At 42.6% G+C, this 12,342-nt stretch overlaps 1 protein-coding gene across 3 annotated transcripts in view; it reads right to left on the reverse strand.

Moving 5' to 3' along the window:
• Positions 1–316: 316 nt before the first annotated feature.
• Positions 317–12,342, reverse strand: part of MSRB3 (methionine sulfoxide reductase B3) — a 183,385-nt gene continuing 171,359 nt past the window's right edge. For all 3 annotated transcript variants that reach the window (XM_027967480.3, XM_027967481.3, XM_012174611.5), the window contains one exon: positions 317–3,526. In XM_027967480.3, the coding sequence (XP_027823281.1) occupies positions 3,362–3,526 (165 nt within the window). In that variant the 3' untranslated portion in view covers positions 317–3,361. The remainder of the gene's footprint in view (positions 3,527–12,342) is intronic.

The following is a 12,342-nucleotide window of genomic DNA, read 5'->3' on the forward strand; positions in this document are numbered from 1 at the left end:
TCTTAAGCACAAAAATACATACAAGCTGCTGAAGATCCTGCAGAGGTGAGGTGAAGGCAGAGTAATCCTGTAAGAGTTTCCCTTCTCTCCAACCTTTCGGATCCCAGGAGGCCTCTCTTGTCCTGAGGTATGGAGAGCGGATTGGATCCTACTCTCAGAGCCCCGCTTATGAAAGTCACACCAGATAAAGGCCCTCTCTACAAAGAGACACATCAGCTGGGTAAGGAGACAGAGCAGCCTGTGGCAAGCTCCAGTGGATGGTCTATGCATCTGTGATAAAAATAAGAGAAGTCTTTAGGAATCAGAGAGGCAAACATTTTTATAAAGAAATTTTATTGAATAATTTCCATATACAATAAACATAGGAAAACGTCTTTAATGAAAATTTCATGTCATTTTTCAAAAGTTTTGAATTGCTTAGAGAAATATTATTACAAAGCTGTCTAAGGCAAAAGTAGTATTTGACTTTCAGAAAAAACACTAATCCCTTTCATCATACTCCATATTTTAAAGCAAGGCATATTCAATTCAATGAACATGGAGACTTTCAAACTGCTATGTCATTTGCATTGAGTTTAAATGTATCTATAGAGTGAAAAGTATGAACACATAGAAACATCTCCTAGTACAATACAAATTGTTGCCTTCTTCAGATTCATTCTACCTAAGTGTATGGACAGAACTTTTTTACACATCAGCAAAGAAACCTGTGTCTCCTAATGGTATAGGGAGGGCCTGAGTGCAGAGAGGGAAAGTCCCATGCATTTCCTGCGTTAAATGGTATAACTCCCACAGATCACATACACCTCACCATATTGACTCAGTTCATTGCACTCCATATCCTGCAAAAATAAATCTAGTGCTCGACAGCTGACATTATTGCTCACTTACATTTTAGTAATATATTTCTTTAACATAAGACAGAAATATACTGAAATTCAATACCACTTAAACTCAAAAGCAACCTGAAATTAAACCACATGCATACACCCCACTTTCTTTCTGCGATGGAGGTTGCATTTTTCTTAAAGTTGATGCTGGAAAATGTGGTAGAAGAAAACTGGCTTTTCTTGAAACAAAGACCAAGCATTAGAAGATGAGCTTTTTGAGGGGAATGTTAAGCCCTACAATAAAACTGGAGGAACAATGAGAATCCAGAATCTCTGTGGAGAGGGAGAAGCCCCTCGTTTATCTTCCTTGTCTAGCCCAACACTGTGGCTTGTGTCCGGCAGACCCCAGGGCAGGCCACCACGTAAGGCAGGGAGCCATGCAAGAAGTGCTGTGTGAGCCTCCAAAGGATGGACCACACGAGGGACGGACATCTCCTGGGAGACCTGTGTCTTTAGGGATCCATGGATTGCTGGGAAATGCTGGGACTCCTTCTGTGAGGTCAGAAAAGACTTCTAAGATAGTCTAGACGCTAAGACTTCAAGGGTTTTAAATTCAGGGTCTTAGGGGAATGAAACCTGTGAACTCCAGAGTGACCCCAGGACCTGAGGTACCACATCTGGGAGCCGAGGGAGGAAGGGCACAATGGGCCTGGAATGGCCAAGGTGTGGCCCTGTGACAGTGAAGATCACAGGAGGTCAGGGCCTCACCAGGTGGCACGTGGAGGGACACAGAAGGACGTGGGCATGACCGCACTGACACTTGGATTGATCACAACTTTTCATTTTAGTGTCTCATTATTTCTTTAAGATTGTCACATGTTTCTCTTTCTTATTTTTGGTCTTGGTGCTGATAAGGAAAGATGTCAGTTTTCATAAGCTTTCAAAAATTTACAAAATATTATTTTTTAAAAGCTACACTTTGGGCTTAGCACTCAGGGCTACAAACACAATATGTATCAGTCATACACTGTACCTTCACACCTGGCGGCAATACCAACGTGTATCACCATTGCTCAGAGCCATAAAAACCTTACTGTGCTCAATGACATCCATCCCACCAGACTAAATGTTATACAGCAACCGAGCCGAGCCAAGCTTCTTAGAGTAAAACCAGCCATCTTGCTACAAAGAAAAATTTCTGGCTCTTGGCCCAACTGTTTCCATACCAATCAGCTAAGTCAACCCCTCTCTGCTTCTTTCCATTTCAAATGCCTGGGCTTCGGCCTTTGAGGCAATTAGAACCAGATCAGTTTAATTTTACAACACTGATCTTAATTGTACAGCAATACAGTAATTTTCCCCTGAGAGTGTCAATTATTTTACAAATATTCCAAGTCCGCATTTATACATAAAGAATAGGCATGGAGAGGCTGAGCAAATAGCTTGTCCCTTGTCACACAGCAGATTAGTGTCAAGGGTGGGACGTGAGCTCCCGGCTGTTTCTATTTTAAGCCCCAACATCCTCTAGGAGGTCACCTGGCCCTGTGCACAGGGTCCCCATCCTCACCACTGCCAGGCTCTACTGGTGACTTGCGGTCAGCTCTTCTGCAGGGCTCTGGACATCTAGCCCCAGGCTTCCTCCTCAGCCTTCTCTGCTTTCTCTCTTATTCTCTTGCCTTAATGAAGTGTGTTGTTCCCAATATTTTATTTTACATGGGGAATTCACCAAAATGCCCTTCCAGCTGCAGCTGGTATTAGGTGTGGAGGGACAGACTTACAAAAGGCAATGGCAGACATTCTTCTTTTGTGAACTTTGGACAAAATGGGGCTCAACATTTTATAGTTATCTTACATTCTGATGTTTTCAAGGAAAAAATAAAAATAAAGGCCTAACCATGAGGTAATGTTTACTTCTCTGCCACAACACTCAGGGCACCCCCTCAGATCTGGCAACAATTTAACATAAGGAAAGACTTTAGACCTTCACACCCTTTTAGTGAGAATAAACGACCTTAGCTCAAACTTTCCACAAAGCTGAGAAGTCTCCTAAGACATCACTCCATCCTTATCTTAGGTGGATCTGCACAAACGCCTCCAGCCATGTGTCTCGCAGGTCTCAACATCCCCACCACCCCTCAGCCCTTGTCTCCGCTTTGCAGAGCAGACCTTGATTTTCTTTTCTGGAGACCGAGCACCTTATGCCTCTTAAACAAGGGGGCGGAAAATAAAAAAAAAGCAAAGGAAGCTATGTGGGCGAAGAAAATAATGCCAAATGCTACGTAAGTGGATTGTAAAGAAGTTTCTCGAAGCTATCTCTGAGTTCACTCAAGATCTGCAGTTCCCCATCTAGTCAACAGCAAAATGCATGGATGGCCAGGGCCTCTGTTTAAGCAAGAAGAAAAACACCAATAGCATAAAACTGCCCTTCTAGTTTTGAAAAAATAGATTTGAGAAAAATGCTATGGGATTCGCTTTAATAAGCTGTGCATTAAGTACACTTGTTTCTTCTGTCGCCACCTCCGGCCGCTTCTCTACAGCTCCGTCTTGTCACCAGGGGCCAGGCTGCCCCCTGCACTGTCCCCCTGGGGGCCACTGCTCTCTGCAGCGGTGAAAGACAAGGATGCCGAGTTTATGCAGTATCTTTTGCCGGTTGGACGAGGTCCGTCGTCGAAAATGTGCCCGAGGTGAGCACCGCACTGCAACAGAAGAACAAACTGTAGGTCAACAGTGTGTACAAAGCAGGCTTTGAGGGGAACTCGCAGTCAGCGGCTTAAATGGATGACCGGCCTGTGGAGAAATGATGGAGACCCTCGTGGATGATTTCTAATCTGCCTGTCAATAGCTACAAAGATGGTTTCTGGCAGGCTTTGCACCACATGCTGAGAATAAAAAACACTAGAATTGTGCATATCAGAAATTATTTAGGAGCCACTGTAGTTTTTGATCTGTGAAGCCGCTCAGCCAGCTGAAAAATGACTGCAGTAATTTCATGAATTGAGTTGACCCTTGATCTCCCCTTGTAAGAAACATGGCAGAATAAAATCTCCACCCCCTCCCACCAGCATTGCTTTTGGCTTTGGATGGATGGGTTTCAGATATGCAGAAGTCCACTGTAGAAGATACTGTGTAACTGGCCGTGACAGAGGTGTTGTTTGCTTTCATGGGCAGTAAAACTTAATATCAGAAAAGCATTGGATGTTCTTAGAGCCCAGTAAAGCAATGGCAGGGTGCAACAGATTTACGTTATGGTCACCAGGACTGCAGCGTGGCGAATGGAAATGTCACTAGTCCACTAGTCTGGCCTTGGATAGGTGGGTACCAGGAGGGTTGCTTTCCTGCATGAACTGGATCATGTGGAGAAGAACAAGCTGTCGAGCTCAATCCATGCTACTGACTATCCCCAAAGCGGGAAGGAGAAGAGGCGGAGAGTCCAGACAGAGGCAGAAGGAGGGATGGTTGGTTATGATGGTGTTTAGGAGAAATCCAGCCCAGAGAAAGTGTCTCCAAATAGGCTGGCTCACCTGTCTGCTGCTGAGTGCAGCTCCAGGAGACAACCGCACAGGTCACACTTACTACCTCCCAGGGTAGTAAGGGACAGGGTAAAGGGTATGGAGACATTGCTGCTGCTGCTAAGCTGCTTCAGTCGTGTCCAACTCTGTGTGACCCCATAGACGGCAGCCCTTAGCGCACATTTAAACAGGCTACAAAAACATATCGTTTGTTTGTTATGTAACAAAGAAATCAAAGCCTGGGGCAAGTGACCCCCATTTATTCAATCCACAACTATTTACGGAACACCCACTTTATGCCAGGTACTGTCCCAGACTCCAGAGGTACAGGCAGTAGCCTCGTGGAACTTACATTCCACTGGTAGAGACAGAAAACACAAAGGTAATAAGGAACCGTAAGCACAGTAGGTGGAAATAAACACTCAGGAGCAAACAAACAAACAAACCCACGAAAACTAAAACAGAGAGAAAGTGATACAGACTGTCAGATTGGGAGCTGACGGTTTAGGTGAGGAGGTCAACGGTAGTTCTCCCAGGGTAACTTTGGGATGAGAACCTGGAGGAAGTGAAGAAGCAGATCTGGGGAGAACATTTCAAGCAGATGGAGGAGTCACAATTTAGGGAAGAATATGCGAGAAGGGGCATAGAGATGATTTATTAATTCTTCTCACTGTGCTCATTTGGTATATAAAACACTTATCCACTGCAGGGAAAGAAAGCAGGACTTGACAGGGGAATGGGGTTTTCTGTCCCTCCATACCAAACGGAGACAATGAGAGAGAGGTGAAGGATGGTGCTTATTACAATGGAAAGGACTAGAATCTGTTTCCCCATTGAAAGTGCTAAGCTCCATTCTCGAGGGCTCTCTATTATTAATAAATAGCACAAATAGCAACTTCGACTATATGGCACTTCCATGTTAAAAGTGCATTCTTATTTTACTGCCAACATACTGTGTCAGCTTATTAAAGAACTAAAAATGAACCCTGAACTGATTTGATCTATTGCCTGGAAAATATGAAACAGGCCTAAAAAACAAATCTTGCATTATTTTTCCACATTTTATGCAGGTTTAGGTAATATCAAGGCTGACAGCTCAGATTGCTTTTCCTTTCTATAAACAATTGAGGCCAAATTTTCAGGCATCAGCAGCTAAGATGCACCAGTGAAAATACATATGCTTACCCAATGGACACAGGAAAGCACCTATTTCTGCCTGCCAAAACAGTCAGTGTGCAGGCCAACAGGAACTGGTGCTCTCGGTGACCAGTACGTGTGCACAATTACTGATCTCACATGCAGCTCCAGCACTTTGATCACTTGGCATCTGAGAGGTGGAGTTTTCACATAAAAGCCTCAGATCGATTTTTTTTTTTTTTTTTTTACTGAGAGAATGCAGTTATCTGGGCAAAAATAAATGATAGCGCCTTTATTAATCATCTCAGGCATATTTAGCGAATGGTTCTATTTATCTTACTTCAAAAATAAAGCATAGCAATGGTATACTTAAAGCCATTTTTTAGTATTTAGTGCCCAGATCATTCATTCCCCAAATTAGAGTAATTTAATCTATTGGACTTGAGTTGGTTATCAGCCTGCAGTTTCAGTTGCTAAGTCTGACACTAGTTTTTTGGTTAAACAGTAAGAAAAACACAGATTCTAGATGTCCCTAATCCAGGCAAGAGAAAATGGGAGGGAGGTGAGGAGGAGAAATTATAATTGGGAAAAGGCAACAAAAATCATTCGCAAACAACTGTATGGGTTGGCGATGGGATGGGGTAGGGAAATCCTCAGAAAAGATGTGGGTCCCCTAAAAATAAGAGTGATTGCTTCATCATGCTTGCACAAGATGTTCTGGAAGATTCACTCTAGGCTCACGTAAGTGAGGGAGGACCAGTACAGTACAGTGTTAGTCGCTCAGTTGTGTCTGACTATTGGGAACCCATGGCCTGTAGCCCACCAGGCTCCTCTAGCCATGGGATTCTCTAGGCAAGAATACTGGAGTGGGTCACCATTTCCTTCTCCAGAGGATCTTCCCAACCCAGGGGATGAACCCAGGTCTCCTGTACTCCAGGCAGATTTTTTACAGTTTGAGCAAAGTGTTCATTTATATCTGTGCCACCACATACATGAGCCTCCCTGGTGGCTGAGTTTTTTAAGACTCTGCCTGCAATGTAGGAAACCTGGGTTAGATCCCTGGGTAGGGAAGATCCCCTGGAGAAGGAAATGGCAACCCACTCCAGTGTTCTTGCCTGGGAAAACCCCACAGACAGAGGAGCTTGGCAGGCTACAGTCCCTGGGGTCATAAGAGCTGGACACAACTTAGAAACTGAACTACCATCGCCACCATATACGTGCCCATCTGGCTGCCTGTAAAGTTGTAAGACCATTTGTCTGAAGGAAGCCTAACCACACGGTACCATTTCTGCTTCCTCCCAGGAACACCCAGTCTCCCATAAAAGTTCAGCTCAGTTCAGTCACTCAGTTGTGTCCGACTTTGTGACCCCATGGACTGCAGCACGCCAGGCCTCCCTGTCCATCACCAACTCCCGGACCTTATTCAAACTCATGTCCATTGAGTCAGTGATGCCATCCAAACATCTTCATCCTCTGTCATCCCCTTTTCATTCTGCCTTCAATCTTTCCCAGCATCAGGGTTTTTTCCAATGAGTTGGATCTTCTCATCAGGTGGCCAAAGTATTGGAGCTTCAGCATCAGTCCTTCCGATGAATATTCAGGACTGATTTCCTTTAGGATTGACTGGTCTGATCTCCTTGCAGTCCAAAAGACTAGTACTCAATTTCTTTTAAAAGTGCACAAAGCTTGAAGGCCCCTCCCTGAGGGGAACGCACATGGAGCCCATTCTTTCCACCTTCTACCCCTGGCGGAAGGCTGGGATGATGAATGGAAGTTGTCAGTGACACACTGTTTCTTTAGCTGCCTGCGAGCTCTGCCTCCCCTGCCCCAGCCAACTGGCAATGTGTTGGGCTCTCTCAGCACACCTGGTTGTAACTGAAACAAACTGGTTGCCCGATGAAGAAATCTCTGAAACCTGCTGTTAAGGATTTATTTCAGGGTAGCATCTTTGGTGTGCATTTTGAAAGTTGTTTTAAGGTAGTTATGTATTTCTTTCTTTTATAGGTAAAATACAAACTATGACAGAATATTCTAGCTCTCATTCTGAGGAAGCATGAGATAAGCATTGTTCAAAAGAAAACTTTTAATTCCCACAGGAATCCTTTATCACCTAAGCCTCTCACTCAGAAAAACTGGCAACTAAAGAACCTGCAGAGAACAAAAGGAAAGGACGCCCACCCCACCCCCCACATCCAAAAAAAGTGATTGGGCATCAAATTTAACATAATTCCTTAAAATCTGACTGCAATTCTCAATTGTGTGCATAAGAAATACAAATAGTGCATTGAACCCAGTTACATATTTCTGCACTGATGTATTTCCAACTGTCTTAGAGGGTTTTCTCCCAGCTATTCCTAGGATGTTTTAGGCTTTATTGTTGTCATTTTCTCTTAAGTGTTTGATCTACAAGATGAAGTGGTTTCAAAGCTGGGCTTTTACACTTGGGCGCATGGGGTAGGATGGGAAGGAGAAAAGAGTTTTAAGAAGAAAAGCAATTGACTTTGCCAGTAGTATCCTGTTTTCTCCCACCGTTATTGAAGACACTTGTGCGTAAGTAGGGCTCTTTTCTTCTGTGCCTGTGATATTAATCTTTTGCCAAGGAAAGGTTTGTGAAGTCACCAGTTTAGCATTATGATTTTACTGAAAGATCAAGAAAAAGAGAGAGGGGGCTGTGAGTCTGAAACCCTATTGTAACACATGGGTATCTTTAATCATCAGCAATATATGAGTTGTCATCTGCAAAAGATTAATGAAGTTTGGGGTTTAACCCAAAACTGTTCAACTCTTGAAAAATACTTTGTGTTGGTGGATATTTACCTTTCTGTTGATTTGGCTGACTTAGACAAAATTAATAATGATCTAAAACAAACTAAGGGACTCTACCATAGATTCAAACAGTAATAGCTGCAGTCATAAACAGAGTCCAGCTTGGGTAAACTCAGGCTTCTGGTGGTTTCCTCAAAGATTATTACAAAATGTTCGGTGATTTATTGGTCTCCCATTTGCTGCAGACATAGAAATTTGATCTAAAGAAGGAAGAATTCCCCAAGTATTTCCAGGAGGGACTTATCTTGCTGAACTGCAGCTTATATCATGCAAATCTTACCTCTTTCCACTGAATTTAAATTCCTGACAATGTTGCTTAACAGGCTGGGGTTGGAGGTTTAGGGAGACGCTGTCAAGCAATTATTGATAGTCATCAGTGAAACTGGATTAGAAGCAACATATTTTTATCACTAACTAAAAATGTAAGTTATATAAAATTGAGGAAAATTCTTTATAACTGAGAATTGTTAGGAAATTGCTACAGCCAGGGGGAAGAAACCCATGTATGCCCACCCCAAAGTGGGCAGATTTAAGATAAAGTTCCACTTTGGAAGAGATAAGTGGAGTATTATTCCTTAACTTAGTAGATAGAATGGTAAAAGAAAACAGGTATAGTTGCAATGAACATCAGAATATAAAGGAAGCAGGAATCCTGATGAAGGAAATAAGGAAGCTCTACTACCCTTGCTTATTTTCTGTGTTGTTAACTTAAAGATCAGGTCCTTCTAAAATCACTGGAAGCACAGAGATTCTTTCAGAAGGACCTGACTATAATATTTCTCTGGAAAGTGATTACTGTACTGAATAAATCTTTAACTTTCTCAATAAAAATTTTACTAAAATATTACAACCTAAGATGTCACTGGATACATGGTAAAGCTACAATGTAGTATAAAGAGGCAGTAGGCATGGCTCCCAATGTGTTTGTCATTTCTACCCAAATATGGGGCTTTGGGGGAGCCTGGTGGGCTGCCGTCTATGGGGTCGCACAGAGTCGGACACAACTGAAGTGACTTAGCAGCAGCACCAGCAGCTGCTGGCTCAGACAGTAAAGAATCCACCTGTAATTCAGGAGACCCAGGCTCAATCCCTGGGTCAGGAAGATTCCCCTGGAGAAGGGCACAGCAACCCACTCTAGTTTTCTTGGTTGGAGAATCCCAAGGACAGAGGGGCCTGGCGGGCTACAGTCTATAGGGTTGCCAAGAGTCAAACACTGCTGAAGCAACTTAACATGCATGCATGCACCCAAATATGAGGCCTAACTGCATGGTGGATTCATATAACCATGAAGAAGAAATAGGGAAGGAAGAGAAAGGAGGATGGGGAAGGGAAAAAAAGGAGAAGCAGAAGAAGAAGAATTCTAAGTACTAAAGCAAGAATTAGAGACCCATAGACCAAAAGAAGTCACCATATTGCCTTGCAGGCAAGTTGAGTCTACTGGTTTTATCCACAGAAGCTCAGTTTATTGGTGTTAAGTTGGCAGTAAAAGGGTCTTCTTGTTTAGATGTTCCATCTTTACCATAAAGAAAGAAGCATTCCACATAACATGCCCAACTGAAAATGTCTCTAAGATACTGAAAACAACTAACAGATTCGTCATAACACAAACTCCTTTGATGCAATTCAGTCCAGAGAAACGACAAGCCATGTAAACTCAAAACACAAGAGTTTTATTAAGAGGAGAAGCAAATTAGATAAGTTACCATGTTCACATCCAAAGGTTTTTTTAAAAAAAAAAAAAAAAGGTGGGATAAGTTGCAAGTAGAAGACTACATAAACTGAAAGAATAAAAGGGAAAAGATAAACTGATAGTGAAAAACAGTATTAAGGATGAAAAACCAGGAAGTAAGATACAAGCAGTTTCTCTAGTATGCTGCTGCTGCTGCTAAGTCACTTCAGTTGTGCCCAGCTCTGTGCGACCCCATAGATGGCAGCCCACCAGGCTCCCCTATCCCTGGGATTCTCCAGGCAAGTACACTGGAATGGGTTGCCATTTCCTTCTCCAATGCAGGAAAGTGAAAAGTGAAAGTAAAGTCGCTCAGTCGTGTCCGACTCTTAGCGACCCCATGGACTGCAGCCTACCAGGCTCCTCCATCCATGGGAGTTTCCAGGCAAGAGTACTGGAGTGGGTTGCCATTGCCTTCTCCGTTCTCTAGTATGGAAACCATTAAATCAGTTCCCCCACCACCCCCCACCCCATGTCAAGATAAAAAGGATGAATGAGAAAATGGAAAAGAGAAAACTAAAGAAAAATGTAAAACAAAAGAAAAATGAATTTCTGTATCAAGCACAAATTAAACGGCAAAGAAACTGAAAGGCAAGATACACACTTTTGGCTCTTAGCGAGCTATTGGCCCAAAGTGGGGCGGACAGGCCCACTCTGTCCACATGGGGAAGATTCCAGCAAACATATTCTTTGGGGCTGGAACCTGATTATTTTCTATGTGGCACTTACTTCCCAAAGCATGCACTTTTGCACATGCATTAATGGAACAAATTTCCCTCCCTTTGTCTCTACATTTAAGAAAGAAACAGAACAAATATCCCTTGCTCTTTTCTATAAATTTAAGACTTTTATTTAAGAAAGGGTCAAGCACTTTCTGGGCTTTCCAGGTGGCTCAGTGGTAAAGAATCCACTTGCCAATGCAGGAAGCAAAAGAAACATGAGGAGGAAATAGTAACCTACTCCGGTACTCTTGCCGGGGACAACCCCATGGACAGAGGAGCCTGGCTACCGTCTATGGGGTCGTAAAGAGTCGGACACGACTGATCACACACACATCACGCATCGTCAGCAAGATGCACTTTCTTACGTGAGAAATAAAGGTGGTGGAAAAAGAGGCTGAAAAGGAGTATTAGTGCTTTACCCAACTGTACCCAAAGAACAGTAACAGTTACTAGGCCTTTAACCAAGGGCTGAGAGCTATGCCTGGGTTAGTGTGGTGTCTGTTATGAGTGTTGCCTAATTTGGGCACAGTTTGTGGTTTTGTTCCTCTTTGGTCCCCGCAAGACACCTTCCTAAGGGTCTTATCTTGACTACTACTGATGTCACCTCAGCAGCTGGCACAGAGAAATGAGGAAGTGTATTCCAACTGTGAATTTTAAGAATTAGTCACAAAGACTTCAGAGAGTAGGCCCTGAAGGAAAGGTCCTATCTTATGCCCTACTTTTTCTGTCCCTTTTCATATGATTTTGATAGAACTCAATGTTTGAAAATAGGTTCTGAGTGAAAAAAAAAGGAGCAGTCATAGAACAGCCTTTAAGGCAGCTTAAAAAACTAAAGGGGAAAAAAAAAACCCACAACCATTAGCCTTAAGGGAGGTTTACTAAATACTATGTACCTAAGTTATAAATGACTGTGTACCATCCTATCTTACTTTTTTGTCAAATGTTTTAGATTCCTGAGTAGATATTCGCAATTTGCTTTTGTGGAAGTTATGAAAAATAAACATTCAATTGAATCCAGAACTGAATTGAATTAAATTAACTGCTAGGGGATCATAGGATTTGTTTTTTTGTTTTTTTCTTATTTCAATGTGACTTTTTATGGTGCTTGTATCTATCTACTTACCTATCCATTTGAGCACCATAAGAAGCTCTGGAGCTAAATGCCCACATTCAAGTCTCAGTTCAATCTATGAATATTTACACAAGTGTAACCGCACGTCTTGTACCTCAGTTTCCTCCACTGTAAGATGAGACAGAATAACATTATCTACTCAGAAGGTTACTGTGAGCATTTACCTGGGAAGCTTTTAAGAACATTGATGTTCAGACCTCACCCAGACCAATTAAATTAGAAATCTCTGAGCGTGAGACCCAGGATCAAAAAGTATCACTTTCTCGCTTAGACTCAGATCTGAGAAATGAGGGTGAATTGAAAATGTGACTTAGATAAGATATAAAGCCTACTTTTTCAAGGGAGAGAGTGGTCCTCATACTTAGAAGACAGTTCACTTGCCAGCTTTACTTAAAAAAAAAAAAAAGAAATAGAAATTCATCAGATGGTTAGGTTCAAACCAATCTTCCTCCCTACTTGG

This window comes from Ovis aries, chromosome 3 (genome assembly GCF_016772045.2).
Source record: "Ovis aries strain OAR_USU_Benz2616 breed Rambouillet chromosome 3, ARS-UI_Ramb_v3.0, whole genome shotgun sequence".
NCBI classification, from domain to species: domain Eukaryota; kingdom Metazoa; phylum Chordata; class Mammalia; order Artiodactyla; family Bovidae; genus Ovis; species Ovis aries.